The sequence below is a fragment of the Arvicanthis niloticus genome, chromosome 23, assembly GCF_011762505.2.
Source record: "Arvicanthis niloticus isolate mArvNil1 chromosome 23, mArvNil1.pat.X, whole genome shotgun sequence".
NCBI classification, from domain to species: domain Eukaryota; kingdom Metazoa; phylum Chordata; class Mammalia; order Rodentia; family Muridae; genus Arvicanthis; species Arvicanthis niloticus.
The window spans coordinates 2569806-2588854 of NC_133430.1; the positions used below are offsets into that span (position 1 = coordinate 2569806).

The following is a 19049-nucleotide window of genomic DNA, read 5'->3' on the forward strand; positions in this document are numbered from 1 at the left end:
ATGAGGGTTCTCACTTGGCAGAATTCAGACACCTTGACAGTTTTCTTATGTAGAGCTCAAATGTCAAATTTATCTTCTACGCAGAATTAACCGAGCATTGGCCTTTTAGTGACAGACAGCTCTGTCAACACTCAGTAAATAAACATAACCGTGCGCACTAACAGGAAGGCCACTATCTGAAATGTAAGAGTCGTTGATAAATCATTAAAGCCTCGCCGTTGTTAGAATTTAGTTTCAAAAGGAAAGTAAGGGTCGGAGAAAATGCAGATGAAGAAGAAGAGCGCACAGAGGAGAAACATGTCCACTGTCAAGATAAGAATGTGCCCTGAAAGAGCAGAATCTTAGTACTGTGGAGACCCGGCCCCACAGTGGGATTAATGACACAACACCTTAGATGTGGAACAAACTGCCTCCTGCCTGCTGAGATTCTCCCTGCCTTCTCTTCAGGAATTTACAAAGTGCGCCCTTTGTAGAAAGTACAGGGTGTGTTGTGGAGGATGGGGCAGGGAGCCCATGGAAGGTCCTGAAGACAGAACTGCCTAAGAGAACCAGAACCTGTGAACGCCTCTTCCTCTTTCAGTAGTAAGTTCAAACAGCACCACCACCTCTCAATCATCACCCCCACTCCCAGATGTTTCTTTGAGGAGCATACAGCACCATGTCTTTTATTTGGGGGAGACAGTCATCTGTACTTATAAGCCCTTTAAGCCTTCCTCATCAGGCCACTTCCTGTAGAAGGTGGCTCTTACATCCTCTGCGGATACCCAGTTGCCTCAGTGCAGACTTGAGAACTTTCTTTCCCCCACAGGGTTCTGTAATTTCATTTTGAAACAGGGACTCACTATGTAGCTTTGACTGTTCTAGAACTTGCTTTGTAGACCAGGCAAGCCTCGAACTCATAGAGATCCGGCTGCTTCCGCCTCCCAAGCGTGGGCATTAAAGGATGCACAGCTATGTCTAGCTCTTTCATTTCTCTTGAAGATTTTACTTTGAAAAAAAATAGGTCTGTGTGCATAAGCGTATGTGTGTATGTGTGTGAGTGAGTGTGTGTGTATGTGTGTGTATGTGTGTGAGAGTGTGTGTGTATTTGTGTGTGAGTGTGTGTGTGTGTGAGTGTATGTGTGTGTGAGTGTATGTGTGAGTGTGTGTGTGTGTGAGTGTATGTGTGTGTGAGTGTGTGTTTGTGTGAGTGTGTGTTTGTGTGAGTGTGTGATTGTGAGTATGTATGAGTGTGTGTGAGTGTGTGTTTGTGTGAGTGTGTGATTGTGAGTATGTATGAGTGTGTGTGAGTGTGTGTTTGTGTGAGTGTGTGATTGTGAGTATGTATGAGTGTGTGTGAGTGTGTGTTTGTGTGAGTGTGTGATTGTGAGTATGTATGAGTGTGTGTGAGTGTGTGTGAGTGTGTGTTTGTGTGAGTGTGTGATTGTGAGTATGTATGAGTGTGTGTGAGTGTGTGTTTGTGTGAGTGTGTGATTGTGAGTATGTATGAGTGTGTGTGAGTGTGTGTTTGTGTGAGTGTGTGATTGTGAGTATGTATGAGTGTGTGTGAGTGTGTGTGAGTGTGTGTTTGTGTGAGTGTGTGATTGTGAGTATGTATGAGTGTGTGTGAGTGTGTGTTTGTGTGAGTGTGTGATTGTGAGTATGTATGAGTGTGTGTGAGTGTGTGTTTGTGTGAGTGTGTGATTGTGAGTATGTATGAGTGTGTGTGAGTGTGTGTGAGTGTGAGTGTGTGTGTGCACTTGTGCCACGGAGCATGTGTAGAGCTGGTTCTCTCCTATCTTTAATGTGGGTGCATTCTGGGGACTGAACTCCTGTTATCAGGCTTTTATAGCAAGAATTTTATCTGCTGCACCATCTTAGCCCTTATTTAAATAATATTTTAATTATGTGGGGTTTTATATGGTACACATGTGAGTACAGGTACCCATGGAAGCCAGAGCTGTCAGATCTCCCTGACGCTGGAGTTATAAGTAGGTAGTTTTGAGCTACCCAAAGAGGGTGCTAAACACTAAACTTGGCTCTGGAAAAGCTGTACACATTCAGCCACTGAGCTATCACTCCAGGCCTTTGCTTCTTAGACAAGGTCTCCTGCAACCCAGGCTATCCTCTAATTCACTGTGTCGTCCATGATGACTGAATATCTAATCCTCCTGCTTTCATATCCCCAGTGCTGGGTTAACAGACATGTACCACCACAATGGATTTATATAATCTTAAGGATCAAATCCATGGCGTCACACATGCTAGGCAAACATTCTATGAGCTGAGCTACATATACCCTCAGCCATAATTAAAAATGACAACAACACAGCAACAACAGGTGTTATCAGTTATCAGTCATTTATCAGGGCATACTCTTCTTGCAGACAACCTGAGTAAGGTTCCCAGCATCCACACCAGTGGCCAGTAATGGCTGGTAATTCGAACTCCAGGGGACCTGGATGCCTTCTTCTGGCCTCCGAGGGGATCTGCTTTTGTAAACATAGTCACACACAGACATGCATGCACACGCGTAATTTAAAACAACCACCACCATGTTGCAGGGGTAGGGAAGTTATGAGACTTGTACCAGATTGAGCTTGGGAAGAGTGATCTACTGGAGCTCTAGGCAACAGAAGACTGCAGGCTAGTAGCAGTCTGTCTTAGGTTGTGGTGGGAGTGTTTCCAGTAGAGACAGGATTAAGCAGGATATATCTATAGACAGGATGATGGTTCACACATTTTACAGTATTAACATTTATCTACCCACCTATGTGTCTGTTGGGGGTTGCAGAAGCACCGTGAAAGCAACAAGACAATAAATGTCAAGCCATTTCTGCAGTTTCTAGCAAAGATGTGGATTATCAAAAAAAAAAAAAAATCCCATGGCCTGGATGGCTCCTTCCTGCACAACTGTACTAACTACAAACTGGCAGCATCAGGAAACTGAAGTACACCTTCTTTTCCTGACTCCAAGTTACCATCATAAAAATTTGTTAAAGAGTATTATCCAGTATTCTATTTTTTTTCACACATACTGGGGTTGGTGGGCGGCAGAAAAGACCTGTACTACCTTCAAGTTGCTGTGGTGGCCTGCTGAATACGGTAATACTGTATTATTAATAGAGAACCACATTCTTAGTTTCTTCCAGAGTGTTCCAGAGGGGCACCTGGAAACCTGATTTACTGTAAATGTTCTCGATCCACCAACTTTACGAAACAGAGGGGCCTCTCCTGAGAAACACTTATAAGCAGAAGGATCTGGTGGTGGAAGTAACAAGGAAGAGAAAGACCATGGCTTACGATTCCCTGGCTCAGTGTTGCGTGCTTGCTCAGCAAGTGCCGAATGTTCCTAGTGGAAGTCTCTGTTAGGCTTGGGAGATCTGAAAGCAACTGAGGCTTTTCGCACAGGAACAGCTTGGCCTAGAACAGCAGACAGGGCAACTGTGTGCTTGAGCTCAGCAGGTGGCTGCAGCTGGACTTTCTTATCAGAAAGCTGTGAAAAAGTCTCCTGGATCTGGAGGCCTGGGAGGAGAAAGACAGTGACCAGGAGCCTTCAGTCTGAATATGAAGAGAATCTGTCATGGCTTCTGCATGCTAACGTAGCAGCGACACCTCCATGGAGCTGTTGTGGATCTCTGTGCAAAACACAGGCAGGCTGCATATTCACCTTTCCCTCATCGTCTCCTCAAGTGAAGGACAAGCCCTCATTTCGTATTTGTATGTTGCTTTTAAACTTAGGTATTTTGTTTTTAACATTAGTTTACTTTGGGAACCAATGTTTGGAAACCCATGGGGCCTCCCTCAAAGGGCCAGCGCACAGTACACAGCAGGGACACGCACAGTGCTAAGTCAGCGGCAAATCTCCAACCTGATGTGTGGTCTTCTTTCCCTGTTCATGTTTTTAAAGCAGTGTTATAAGAGCCAGTGAGAGGAATGCACACAGCGTTATGAGCATCAAAGATGGGCTTCCCGGACTGCAAAGATGCCAAGGGAGACAGAGGGGCCTGTGAGATCAGTCTACACATGTCAGACCAACTGAAAGTTTCAGGGAAGCCAGGGGGCACGAAAAAACACCAGGTCTATTTCTATCTGTGCTTTATAGGAGTTATTCCTTCCGTCCCCAGGGCAGTTCTCATGTGGTAGAGTGACTGGACACACAGGCCAACGAGGGCATCTTTGAGCCATTTCAGTTAACAAATGGATATGTTTTTCAACCCTCAGTCTGAGAACTCTGGAGCCAGGAGCATCTCACTTTCTGCATCTGGTTCTACAATTGTTGAGCTATTTTCTTTCTAATGAGATCCACAACCTTAGAGGGAAGGTGAAAAACATATATGGAGAATATTTTTCGTCAAATCCACCTCACACTATCATCTTCTGACTTTCCCCAGTATCTGTCATGTATCAGTACCTTGTTCAGCAATATTCTTAATTTCTAAAATATTCCATATTTTTACATATGTCATCTCTGCTCACCTGGATACCTACACTACATATTAAACAAGGCTATATTCTTATTTTATATAAAAGAAATGGAGTCCTAGGAAGATCAGTGTTCCTGGCCAGTCTCAGGAGAAAACTGCTTCAAGTTTAAGCTCTGCCATTTGTTAGCCTGGAGCGTTTGGATAAATTACTCAGTGTTTCAGAGGATTGGACTTGTCTTTCAAAATATGGAGTTTAATATATAATTACAGGACTGTTGTGATAAATGGCATCTATTATTAGAACACAGTGAGGAGTTCAGGAATAAGTTTAAGACTACAGATGGACCCACAGATGGAGTGGAAGTCCACTGAGTTAGCAAAATGTGTGTAAAGACCACTCTCTCATCAGTAAATAGAACAAGACTTTCACAAGTGCCAACATGAGGAGCAAGTTCCAAAATTACAAGGGAGAAAGCCTAGGAGGACAGTCTTCCTGAAACTGTGGAGAGCTCTGAAATTTCATCATTAATGGATACAGGAAATAGAGTCTTGGTGTTTAGAAGATGCATGGAAGCCATCTTTGGTCTAGAATAGACCTCTCAAAAAAGTGGTTCCTGTAGCTCCTGGTATTGCTGCTCCCATGGTCCAAACAATTAGCAATGTGTAGCCAGCCATCTCTCTCCATCTCACTGGTACATGCATTTCTCCAAGTTGCCTGTCTGTCAGTGTTCCTCTTCTCCCTGTGGTGCTCATCCTCCTATAGAGTTCAATTACACTGTCCCCCTGTCCTCTATGTGCTTGTCCTTTCATGTCCATCAAATCTCCATGTGCTCATCACATGTCCCTGTTCCTCATGCCTCTATATTCTTCATCTCTCCAGGTGTTAATCCTATCTGGTGCTCGTCCACCTGCACCATTCATTTGCCCATGTTGATCATCCACCTGCATCACTGCCACTCCTCCATGTTCCTCAATCCTCATTATAGCCAACCCAATGAACAGTCTCCATGATCATAGCTTCCTTCTCTACTTTCACATGTCTACTAACAGTTGATGAACAGCAATTATGTAACTAGATATTACCTATTACCCTCAATAAACCACACAGCAATGCTGTCCCATGTTCCCAGTGAGGGATGGTAAATAAACAGAAATGACTGTATTCAGACCTACTTTAGTTAGGCAAAAGAACACATTGTTACATGTGTTTGCTCCAATGATCTGAGAAGCCAGATGGGTGTCTCTGAATACCTAGGAACAGAAAGAAACAATGTGACCTGCTTTTCTTATTGCTATGACAAAGTACGAGATGCAGCAACTTAAGAAGCAACTTGAGGGTAAATTCTGCCCATCTTGCTTAGGGTGACATGGTAGCTAGTTACATTGTATACACAGTCAGGAAGTAAAGATGAGTGAAAGCCGATGCTCTGCTCTCTTTCTCCTTTTATTCAGGTGGAGATTCCGGCCCTTGGGATGGTGCCATACACATTTGGGGTGAATCTTCCCTCATTAGTTACCGTTAAATTATTTTTTAAATTTATGTATGTGGGTTCATGTATGTGATACCTCTCTCTCTCTCTCTCTCTCTCTCTCTCTCTCTCTCTCTCTCTCTCTCTCTGTGTGTCTTTCTCTGGTGCCTGTGGAGGTCATAACTTAGCATGAGATCATTTGGAACTGGAGTCATAGGTGATTGTGAACCACCATATGAATGCTGGGAACAGAGCCTGGTCCTCTACATGGGCTCTCAACCACTGAAACATTTCTTCAGCCCTCAGTTAAAGTCTTTTTGGAAATACTCCCAGACACACCCAGAAGTGTGTTTCCATAATGATTCCAAATATAGCCATGCTGATAATTAAGATTAATACTTGCAGAGGCTGGAGAGACGGTTCAGTGGTTAAGAGCACTGGTTGCTCTTCTAGAGGACCTGGGTTTGATCCTCAGCACTTACATGTAGCTACAACTCTTTGTAACTCTAGTTCCAGGTCATCTGATACCCTCTTCTGGCCTCTGAGGATACCAGACATGCATAGGATGCACAGACATATACGTAGGCAAAACACCCAAACACATATGATAATTTTTTTAAAAATCTAAAAAGAATCAACTCAACCTCTTATCCACTTGACACTCAAATATGATACTTTGAGTCATAGCAGTCCATCCATGTCCTCTAGAGCCTCATGTTCATCTCTGCAAAATTGAGTTAGTCCATCTCCAAAAGTTCCTGTCACTTTCTAATAGTCTCAATGCCATTCAGAAGTTTAAAGCTTGAACTTTCTCCTGAGAGCCCAGTTTCAACTAGAAGCCCCTGTAAGATCTAAGCCACAGACTTTCAACACATCACAACAGAGAACAAACATTCCTGTTCCAAAAGGGAGGACTAAAACAATAGCAACGAAACTGCAGAACAGAGTAAACCTGAAACCCAACTGAGAAAACATCGAGCCTACAATCCCGTGTCTGGCATCTGCGGCTGGTGATGGGATTACCTGAGTGTCAACAGCCTTGGTCAGTTCCATAGCTTCAGACTACAGCATGCACAGTGTCTCTTTTGGGGTGCCTCTCTCTGTGCCTTCAGCCTTCCTTGGTGGATATCCCTGTTCTGGTATTTTCCAACAATACAACTTAGACTTCATCTTCCCAGTTTTGTGCCATGGCCTTTCCAGGCCTCTTTTCATGGAGTCTGAACCTGTCCTGCCTAGTCTGAAGAACCTTGTTATAAACCCCCATGACCCTTTAATTCTTGCATCTCCCCTGGCTGCACACAGTACCATGTGGATGACGATGCCAGCCTAGATTATGGTTATGTCACTTGGGCCTCAGCTCCATCATTCTCTTGCATGGATCCTGGGGAAGCACTGTCCTAGGTAGTTAGTTGTTCTGAGCAGAGATCCCCTCTGCTGGTATTCTCAGTGCAGGCTTTCTTTTCCAGTGAATTTGCATTTTTACTGAATAGAGCCTTTTGTGGGTTGGGGGTCTTCTCACAGTATATTTCCTGTTACCCCAGAACAGAGCACAAGATTTCTCTTTAATAGTGCTAATTCAACACTTTCTCAGTTACCTTGTCAATAACTTTAAACTCATTTGTTTATTTTTCATCTTTCTGTTCTGCCTGCCTGCCTGCCTGCCTGTCTGTTTCCCTCTCCTCCTTCTACCTCTCCCTCTCCCTCCCTCTTCTTCTTCCTCTCCTCCCTCTCCCTCTCTTTTTCTTTCCCCCTCACTTCCTCCCTTTCTTCTTCCCTCCCCTTCTCCCTCTCCCTCTCCCTCCCCCGCGTCCTCCTCCTCCTCCTTCTCCTTCCTCCTCCGCCGCCACCGCCTCCGCCTTCCTCGCTGGCTCTCGCGCTCTCGCTCGCGCTCTCTCTCTCTCTCTCTCTCTCTCTCTCTCTTTCTCTCTGCTACAAAGATGAAATACAGAGACCAGCAGCTATGCAACAGCCCGAGTGCTATCCTGTCTTGGAATCCCTCATCAAACAACTTAGTTCATATCCCAGCCTCACTCAGATTTTCAGGACCTGGGCGGATGGTAGCCAGATTCTTCAGCAGACTGAGACATGAACAGCTCAGTTCTTGATGGGAGCCCTAGCTGGCACCACTATCCACATTGCTCTCATTATTCGGGTCTTCCAGACTCCAGCCAGAATGGCCCATTAAGCTCAGTGTAGTGGTAGCATTCAAGGGCTTTTCTAGATCAGAGTTCCAAATCCTACATTCCTCTGGCAAACCATTTCTAAAACCTAAGAATCAATCCCAAATCCTGTCACAGCAGCAACCTCACTTCTTGGTAACCATTTTCTGTATTAGTTGCTTTTCTTGTTGTGAGGAAGCATCTGGCCAAAGCAATGTAAGGCACAGTTTGATGTTTGGCACAGTTTGAAAGTACAGTCCATCACAGTGTGATAGTTACACGATGATGGCATAGTTACAGGATGCAAGGCATAGTTACAGGATGCAGCACCCACAGCCAGGAAGCAGAGAGAGTTGAACACTGGCTCCATTCACTTCCTCCTTTTCATTGAGTTTGGGACCCCACGCTGTGAGAAGAAACTGACAACTTCAGGGTAGGTAATCCTCTTTAGTTAAACCTTTTTGTAAATACCTTCATAGACACCCTAGAAGGGTTTCCATAAAAATTCTAAACCTAGTCTAAATGATGACAAAGATTAATTATCACAGGCACCATTTTCAAAAGCCCTACTAGATACCAAGATGTCCCGACTATGTGAACTGTTCAGGGCTGATGCTCTCTGGTGAGCAGTGAAATCAACTAAGGGGCCTGGGTTTGGCTTTGTTGACCCACAGAGGCCTCACAGAGGTGACAGTGGCCTGTGATATAGAAGTCATGAGTCTTGGATTTCAGTCTCTTTTTTTTTAAAAAAAGTATATGTATTGTGTGTTACTGTGTAAAGATTTTGTTTTTTATGTGTACGTAAGGGTGTCTACTTGAATGTACATACCATACACTATAAAAGTACCTGGTGCCTGTGGAGGGTAGTAGAGAGCACTGGAATTATAGGTAGTTGTAAGCTGCCATGTGGGTGCTGGGGACTGAACCCAAGTTCAAGTGCTCTTGACTGGCCATCTCTTCTGTTCCAGATCTCATTTATCAAGGTGGTTTTTACCAGCATCCCTGCAGATCTTGTAAAAGTCAAGAGAGCTGCTTGCTGGGCCAGAGAACTAGGTAGAGTGCAGAGCAGACAGCGCCACTGGGCTCCCACACCTAAGGGAATTTATCTGAACACCAATATGTCTGTCTACATCAGTGTAGAAGTTTAACTCCTCAGCATGACTGGGACTGAGCAGAACACAGGGAGCCAATCCCAGGGGTATCCAGGTTGTCGTGTCCCACAAGGCCTACCCAGCCACCAAACTCTCCTGGGGGCCTCAGGTGCTAAGAGCTGAAATGCATCCATCCCAAAGGACACGATGCAGTCTTATTCTCCCCCAAATGTTAGCCTTCTTGGGAACATAGTCTCTCTAGATATAACTACACTGCATTGAGATCATCAAGGTAGAACATGATTCAACAGGACCAGTGTCCTATTAAGCAGGTGCACAGGTAGGGATTGGAAGTAGATTACCACATGACACAAAGATGGCTTTTGCCTGGCAAGGAGAGCTTCGGTGACCCTGGGACCATGAACTTCCAGCCACCAGAACTGTGAAGTTGATGGTCTCTGCTGTTTAAGCTAAGGGCTTCTTTGACATTTCTAGGAGCTGATGATGTGGTGCCATGGATAGAGTATTGGCTCTGGACTCGCTTCCCTGTGGCTGCTGCATTCTCAGTGGATTCATTCAACCTCTTTCACACCTTTGTGCAGAAATGTGCAGGGTTCTGTGAGATTGGCTGGCAGAGTTGGGGCTAGCCCCATTGCCTTGGTATAAAGAGTACTTATAAGAGAGGAACATTCCTTCCAGGGGCTGAAATTAGAATGTTGGTGCCAGTGTGAAGAGTACCTGCTCTGGTCTCTCCTAGACGCATAGTGCAGAGAAGTGCTTGTGATTTGGGTTCCCCAGGGTTTCAGCACCTTCACTTTGTTACACATCCATCCACTGAACCATCTCGTATAAGCATACAGAGGCAAGCCAGGCAGAACCATGCTGTCTGTGAGGCCCTCCCAGAAGGGCCTTTACCACACGTGGGTTGTGACTTAACCCTGAACAGGGACACAAGATCCATAGTTGGTAAAACACACAGCTCTCAGGAGCTTAAGCTTGAAGTGGGTCAGCATCTATAAAACCACACTTTTAGGGTCTGCAGAGATGTCTCAGTTGGTAAATAACCTCCCAACATGCATAAGGACCTGAATTAGATGCCAGCATCAGTATAAACTATCAGGCATGGTGGTGTGATCCCAAGTACTGGGAGGCAAAGACTGGAAGATCCCTGGAGTTTGCTAGCTAGCAAGTTTAGTTTAACTGATGTGCTCCAGGCCAATAGGAGACCTTGTTTCCAAGGAGGTGGTCACCATTCCTCAGGGTTGCACCTGAAGTTGCCCATTGATCCCCACACTCGTATGTATGTATGTATGTATGTATGTATGTATGTATGTATGTGTAAGCACATTAACATACATACAAATGTGCACCCTCCCTCTCTCTCACACACACAACACTTTTATAGTTTTCAGAGAACAGTAATCTTATTGGTATGCACGTTGTGTAACTTTTGAAAAATAAGGCTTGTTTGGGGACAGAAAGGTAGAGGTGCCATCTTTGACTGATGTCATGATATCACATGGCCTAGCAGGGGCAGGGATAGAGCTCTGCTGAGGATGTGTGCAGGAGTCATGACCCAGAACTTACTACTGGAGTCAGCGTCTAAATCTATCAGATACAAAAGTACAAGCTAAAGAACAGGGCTCTTCCCTTAGTGACACCAAACTATGGATGGACGAAGCTGCTTCCCAATCAAGGATACGGTCCCACTGGCCTCCTTCCCTCCGTTTCCACTGTAAGAACAGCAGACCATTTTCACAAACGTGTATTTTTACCGCCCTTTTCTGCTAGCTGCGGCAGAGATGTCTGTGGTGAGGGTCCATCCCCAAGGTGGGTCTTGGTGTGCTGAGCAGGCTCATCTTCAGTGTGCAAGCTAACCTGCACTGGATGACAACCTCCACAACTTTGAAGCATTCAATGACTGGACATGACAGCTCTTACTTCCAGAGATCGGAAAGCTAAAGCAGCATTAGCTGACTGTCCTCACCCCCATGCCTGGCTTCCTTGGCTGCTCACAGTGGGTCATCAGTAGTCCATTGTGGCCTCCCAGACTCAGCCTGGTATGAGCTCTTCCCATCTGCAGCCTACCTGTATTTGTCTCATGAAGGCATAGGACATTGCCTCTTGTATGGGAGACTGTTCTTTTGCCCCCTGAGCCAGATGACAAAGAATAAACACCAGATACTCAGGTACCAGACAGTGAGTAAGCTCTCTGTCCTGCGCGGCTGCCTATGTACTCTGACTGCATGTGTGGTCTTGACTGGGACTCCATTAGGGTTAGCCTGGTTTCTGATGAAGGGCTACCATTAGCTATAATCTTTGGAAGCCTAACCCTATAGAGTCAGCAAGGATGAGCTGACAGGAGATAGAGGCAGTAAGGGGACGAGGAAGGACACATGGGGAGGAGAGGCTCTGAAAATTGAGACTACAGAACATGCTGCTCCCTGTAGCTCTGTGAGGATGTGCTGGCCAGGCACATCTCTTAGGCTGGGTATTGTTGGAGAGGAGTCCGGTAAGCTTCCTGTGGGGCCTATACAGCTCTCAGACAGGCTCCTGTGTAGAAAACTCATGATTACCTCATAAGGGAGGTGGTCACTTTGAGACTGCTTTACTAGGGGCATATAGGAAACAAAAGTAGAGTTGTGAGCCATGATGGTGGCCTGGTTAAGACAAAGTAAAAACAAATGGCAGATGCACATGGTGGGGATATCAAGGACCCTTGAACATCAAGGCTAGCTCTGGACTAGGCCATGTCTCTGGAGTTCATACAATGAATTCTGGATATCTGCATTCTAAAATCTGAGACCATTGACTTCCAGGATGTTCACAATGGTAGCTTGGCAGTGGTATGGTCATGAAATTGGGCCTTGCTCCAGATAATGGCATCCCTTAACAAAGGAGACTGTAGTCTTGGTCACTATGAGCCAAGGACTGGCTGCATCAGGAACTCGTCATGCTGACCCTCTATTAGGGACGTCTAGGCCCCCGTACTGGGATATAAGTCACTCATCAGCTGTTACCAGCCTTGAGTAAGCCAACAAGGTCAGATGACATTAGCAATGTGACATCATCAGGTCATGTTGTCCTAACAGAGTTTCAGCTATAGATTTAAAAGGCCCTTATTTTGAAATGTGGGCTAATATATTTTTATATCTTAATGTCTAAAATAGAGCCATCATTTGGCCCAGAAGTATGCCAAGCAGAAGTGGCTGAGCCCAGAGCCAGTTTGTAGATCACTGCCAAGTGATTTCAACAGGGGGCTTTACAAATGGTATTGGGAAGATTGGGGGTACCATGCAGAGCACTGTGAGGAGAGTTCCTGGGAGACAGCATGCATGTTATGATGAGTCAGCTCTGTACGCAGTTATAAGAGGGTAAAGGCTGGCTTCTACCCCGAGCAGGCAGGTTATACAGCCATCTTAGTGCAAGTCCCTCCACTTGCAGTGGAGACAGCACCAAGACAAGCGTCACTGTCAGTAGAAGACAAAGACAATGCATGGCCAGCTTTGGCCGTATGCTGGTTGTGAGTGCTTAGACAAGCTAGAGCTGCCAGGGTCTGGGAGTGAGCTGTTCACGTAGCTAGACTTCAGGCACAGGCTCATCAACCAGACCTCTCCCAGAGGACGCCCAGTGGATCTCAGCCAGCACAGAGGGATGCCGTGTTGACTCTCCTTGACCAAAGGCTTGAAGATGTGAGAAACGTAAAAGAGCAGGCAGTAAAATCCAAGAGAGGAGGTGACGTGGTAAGCCAGACATGGGGCAGAATCTCTGAGATTTAACAAAGTTCCCTCTGCTAGAGAGAATGCCGAGTACAGTTCCCCTGCTATAACTCACTAGGCATGGATGGTTGGGCAGGGCTGGCATCCCGGGGCTAACAGCCATCGTTAAGGAAACAGCCTCAGATTCTGATGGCAACCTGGAAGTGATCCAGCATGGCCACACGAGTCCCATACAAATGTGAACTCTCTATGCAGGAAACCTAGGACTGAAGAGGGAGGGAGCACCTGGGAGGATTTCCTTCTGTCATAGGGAGCACTCTTGCTACACATCACATTAGCTCACCCCCTAGGATGGCAGGTTGGCTCTCAATACTATACAAGTATGAGACAGGAGACTGCTCTGTATGCTAGACCTTGCCACGCACCTGTGTATCCAGCTCTTTGTTCTCTTGGTTTTGTGCCAAGAAGTAAGTATTCTTGCTTATGGATTCAGAATTCATCAATTAATCTCTCTGTGTCTCTATGCCTCTCTGTCTCTCTCTCTCATCATAATTCAGATACAAAATTTTCTTTCCGTTTATTTATAATAGTGTGCCAAACAGCATCATATTCTTGCTGGTGGTTTAAAAATCAAACCAACAAAGTATTGCATAATTCTTTGTAATTATGCACAAAACTGCCTATGGATTCTTTAAAGTTCCAAGAGAATGCAACTAGATATAGTCACATGCTGGCCTGGTGCCTAGAGAGTGTGGGCTGTGGCTTCTTTGAGAATTTGGTGGCATTGGAAAGTCTGGGCTGTGGGGACACTGTCTCTGGACTTCCTACTTGTGATTCTCCTATGCCACTTAACACCTCACTGGCCCAATGCTGGACTGCCTTGGCAGGGTTTTGATAGAACCACACCAACAAAGAGGCAGTGGGTAAAAAAGGTCTGTGGAGCTATTCAAGGGCAGAGGAGTGAGACAAGCTTGCAAAAGCATGGGGACACAGGGCAAGCATAGGGGGCTTCTAGGAAGAATGACAGGCATCGGTAAGAGTGTGGACCACAATGTTGCAGCAGGGGCAAGGTTGGGGGCCGGAAGGTCTGGATGAAAGAGATGAAGGAGACCTGAGATTGTCACAGAAAGGAGACAAAGTAACACAGAGTGAAAGACAGTTATGTTTTGTGCCTACCCACCAAAGGACACCCCAACAGGCAGTACAGAAGCCTGGGGAACCAAATCCTCATCTTGCCACTCACGCTCCTGTGGTGGGCTATCAGCATGCACGCGTATAAACAGAACAACGTGAAAAAAAAAAAACCCTCTTCAGCATTCTTTGACTCTGAGGCAGGGCCAATTCCTCTAAGGAGAGACAGCAAAGCAGGATAGAAGAGGGGGCTCCCCAGAGTCTGGGACAGAGGTCAGCAAGCCACAGCTAGAGGGCACTGCTTTAGAAGAGGGTCCTGAGAGCCTGGAGAGTAAAATGGGTTTGTCTCTAATTCTCAAGGCTAGGGTTCCTGTAGTTGGAGAAACTGAGTCCCCTTGTGACCCTGGCCTCCTAGAAACTCATGATTTTCACATGCGCTGCAGCTGAGAGCTGGGCGGCACAGTCCTATCAATTGGCACCAGGAGTTGGTAGCAATCATGTTCCTGGCATGCCTGGAAGCATTTTTCTCTCTGCCTTATTCTAGTCTGGACAGACAGGAATGAACATCTGTCTGTCACAGGGGCCCAAGCGCCCTGGTGTTCCCCATGGCTAACATAGTGGTGCCAACTGCTCGCCTATGCCCGGCTCTTAAGGGAGGACATGTTCTGAGGAGTGGACTTCAAATTTAAGCATCGTCAGATGCCTGTACCCCATTTCCCTCCACTCTTCACCTCCAGTCTAGCCCCCCACTTACCCTATCCATCCCAACTCCCCCACAGGGACAATGGCTTGGTACTCAGGAGTCTCAGCACCTGTCAACAGTCTCTGACGTGGCCGGTGTTTAACAAAGCCTGGCTGTTGGTGGGAGGTGCTTTATTTTGCTTTTCTTCTAAATATAAAACCTGTAAGCTGCACATTTCTAATTATAGCTGTCTAAGGGGAACATGTTTGGACCCCCACCCCCAGAAGCAGAGGGTAGAATACCAGCCTCTCTCTGGCAAATGTTGACACACAGGAGGGTAACCTGGATTCTAAAGGACCACTGCTCTGCATGACTTCAGCACATAGCTTGAAACTCGGGCTAAACGCTGGCATTTATTCTAAGGAGAAGCCAAGGGGGTCTGACTGAAGGGGAAATGCTATAACATTCTGCTATTTGGATGAGCATCCATAGATGTCCCTAGCCTGCAGGCTGCAGAGACCCAGGTGGGGGCTCAATGACAAGGTGCTTTCTGCCATCTCAGCATGGATCTTCATTCTGTGTGCTCTGTTTATGCTAACCTGAGACCAACGTGGCTTTGCTAGGCTTTCAGCACGGGGACAGCAAAGTTCATTTTATTATTTCTGAAATGTGAAATGTTATTTCTGAAACACCTCGTGTCCTGAGGTAGAAGAGTAATTGAGTTATTCACATGCTTCCATCATCTCTGAACAGACCAGTGTTTATCAAATGCCTATTTATTAAGGGAAGGTTTTGATCACTGAGGCCTTCCTTGGGTGGATATGTCAATCAAAGTCCAAACTTTCCCTAGGACATGTAAATACCCATGGCTAGTGATGTGGAAGAGAGCCGGGTATTATAAAGATGTACCTGGTCCCTATACCAGGGGTTCTGTATTTTGCATGCCCATCGAGTATATCTTTAGTACACTGTAGGAAATTAAATCATTCTCTATTGGAATGACTTCAAGACAACAGCGATACCCAGGTGGAGTGAAGTCATCCATGTTTGAGGCAATATTTTACCAGTAATACCAGTGACCATTGTTAAAGCGGAGGTGAGATACATAACTGGATGATAATGAGCATGCCCATCCCCTCAGCCCTATATCTTCTCAGACCACAGGACCTCATAGGTTTCTAACACTAGAGCGAACAGTCATAGGGATTTTTTCCAATAAGGTTTCCATGTTCCCAGCAGGCATTCTCTGGGATCTACCACTGGATCCAAAGAGGGAATGTGGCTTTTGGGACTGGGACAGCTGTAAGGGGAAACAAGTCTGGGGGCTCGGGCTTGCATACAGAGGTGGAGCAGTCCCCAGGGCTCTGCAGACTATGATAGTGGGCAGAGTAAGTGACAGCCAGGTGTCCCCATCTCCTCTCCCTCTGCTAGGTCATACAAGCTAGGTACATACAGGTCAGCACAGCCAGGGAACGGTTCTTGGGTGCATTTTCCTCTCTCTGGGCCACAAGCGAGCTGTTGGGCTCTGCTTGGTAGGCGCACAGTGCCTCCCACTCCTTCTCCAGCCGGTTCTTGTTCTTCAGGTGGTCTTCCATGTAGGCCTGAAAAAAAAAACACACAGAGTCAGGGGTGTGGGATCTAGGACTGGCCAAGGCCAGGTCTGGGAAGCAATTATCAATTATCCCAATACGTCAATTATTCCAACTTTTGGTTTGGGCTCAAGAAGTGTGTGTGTGTGGTTTTGCCACCTGGGGACTGAACTTCAACACTGAGCCAGGAATTGTGACATGCACCTGAGCAAGGGTGATCTGTAGGAGGAGCTAAGGTGAAAAGAGTAAGGAGAGGAAGAGGAGGAGAAAAGAGAGGAAGAGGAGAAGGAAGAGGAGAAGCTAGAGAGAGATAGAGAGTGAGAGAGGGGAGCCATGGAGGCTGATGTTCACTTGTCTGTAGCAGTCAAAGGTAGTTGGTATATCTAGGTTGGGTATTGGGTTACACCTCTGATTGTAAGGGTGTCTTGTTATTGATCATTACTAAATATATAAGCCTTTAGATAATTTAAGCATTAGAGTCTCATTTTCTTACTGGGCCCACGTGGTTGGTGGGATGGTCTGGGCAATGCCCAGCCTTGCAGAGACAGCGTGGAAGATTGGCAGAGCCATCTCCCACCCTGGCATATCATGAGTGGCAGTGCTGGTGTCTCTGGCTGGCCGTTTCTACCTGTGGTGCACACGTAGCCTCTGGCCATGTGATTGAGCTAGGCAGAGCTGTTGCAGCCTAGATAGTCGGCTTGACTGGCAGCCATTTTTAAATTAATTACAACAATGATCTTCTAGAGAAGACAGGTAGCTCCCTGACAGGCAAAATTGGCAAAGAAAATATGTACAACTGGGGTATGGGGTATACCATAGGGGTGTCATATTTACCTGGGATGGAGAGGAACAGACATAGAACCCAGGGGCCAGGTTAGTATGGTAGCTGAGCTGAGGAACAAGGAGAGCTGGTGCAGGGAGGAGCAGAATTGGGGGGGCACCCACATGGAACCATGGGAAGCTTATGAGCAGGGGCAGGTGGGGTGCATGTGCTTGAAAACCTCCTTGAGAACATCACTTCTCAAATCAAGGGAGAGAAAGACACACATCAAATGACATTACGGAGGAAAACCGTGCTACACAGCTACCAAGAAACCATGGCGACACATCCATGCAAGTGACAGCTCATATGGCAAATCCCTTTGTATCTAGCCAGGGTCCTGATGAGCAGCCTCTGAGTAGAGGCTGAACCAGAACCATAGCCTTCACCAGGTCTTGCATTGAGAGTCAGAACTCTCTACTTTCCAAAGGGCTCAGGGAGAGAAAGACAGAATCTCCACAGGCCCCAGGGGTGGAGTCACTCAGTGCGGGCAGATTTCTATTTGATGATGGTATTCTCAAATGGTGCTATCAACCCATCAGACACACACACACACACACACACACACACACACACACACACACACACTACATGGAAGACACATGCATTGTTAGCACATGTGCAAACATGTGGAAACGTTGTAGTCAGACAGCCTATTTAGGGACAATGTCTCCTCAAGGGTCAGTCTAGAGCCAGAGAACTCAGCTGTGGACCTGTCTCTCTTTCCCATGGGGCTCTACACAGAAGTTATTTTTTTTTTCTTAGAGTTGGAACTTTGCTTAACCATTGATACCTGGAGCTACTAAGATCTGTGCTGGAATTTGTACATGTCCAGCGTTAAACAAACACAAATCAGAGAAAGCAGAGGTAGACCCAGGGGTTGGTTTTCCCAGTACTTGCCAGTGAGCATACATTACTACTGTCAACTGAGAACATAAATGCATCTGACCATTTCCTGACCTAAAGACACTGTGTGGCTTACACAGCTTCCCAACCAGCTCACTCTGGAAATGAGAGACTTCCAAGAAGAGATGCTTAGAGGACCAAACCTAGCTGATTTGTTATTCCTGCAGGATGTAGTGGTCCCATCCCCCAGAGTGTTGTCTACTGTAGCTCAGTGGTCCAGTCCCCCAGAGTGTTGTTCACTGTAGCTCATCTTTCCTTTCCTCACTAGGTAAGTGCTCTACCACTGAGCTGTATCTCCAGCCTTATTTATGGAGTTTTAGTCTGCTATATACCATATACAGACATAGGTTTTCAAGTGTGTCTACACAAGAAAAAAACAAACAGACACGCACATACTTGCATCCCTGCATGCACATGGCCTCTTAGCACGAAGTAGCCAGCACCCAATAGTCAGCCACAGGTTCACATCCTTCCTGCTACTTTTGCCCATTGCTCTTACCCACACCTTCCGTGCACTGACACCTAAGTGTTGAAAGAGCCAGGGTAGTCCTCTTACCCCTAGCACCTACTCCAGGTGACATGTTGGTAGAAGGCAGAAGCAGGAACTTCTGTTCCTGGCTACTCAGGATGGAAGGAAACTCACTCAACTGTTCCTTGAAGCTTTGACAAAAGCATACTAGGGTCTCCCTAGAGGTTACCTGTGCCCTACTGTGCACCTCTCTGTGGCCACATGCCCTGGAAGCCAGTGAGCACCAAAAAGAAACTCTTAAGGGTCATGGAGATCCTCTGGGCTGACTTGTGAAATACAGGTCCTGGTGGTGGTGGGTTACTGAGGCAGCTTGCTTAGAAGGCCCCTGTTGCAACTGTCTGCACCTTGAGTTTCAACAGACTACTCTATTAATCTGTCTACTTTCTCTACAAAATGCTGACCCTTCAGGTTCCCCTAGCATGGAGTCAGAAGGCATGAGATAAAAAGGTGTGAAACTGGGCAAAATTAAAAGGTTCCATCGAGAGCAGTGGTTCTCAATCTGTGGGTCACGATCCCTTTGGAGATCATGTATCAGATATTTACATTAT

The 19049-nt window shown here is 46.2% G+C and overlaps 1 protein-coding gene across 1 annotated transcript in view; it reads right to left on the reverse strand.

Annotated features, from left to right (window-relative positions):
• The window catches only part of Ptprn2 (protein tyrosine phosphatase receptor type N2), a 747342-nt gene that overhangs the window by 53479 nt on the left and 674814 nt on the right, over positions 1–19049 (reverse strand). The window contains exon 15 of the mRNA XM_076920936.1: positions 16111–16258. Coding sequence (XP_076777051.1) covers positions 16111–16258 — 148 coding nt within the window. The remainder of the gene's footprint in view (positions 1–16110; positions 16259–19049) is intronic.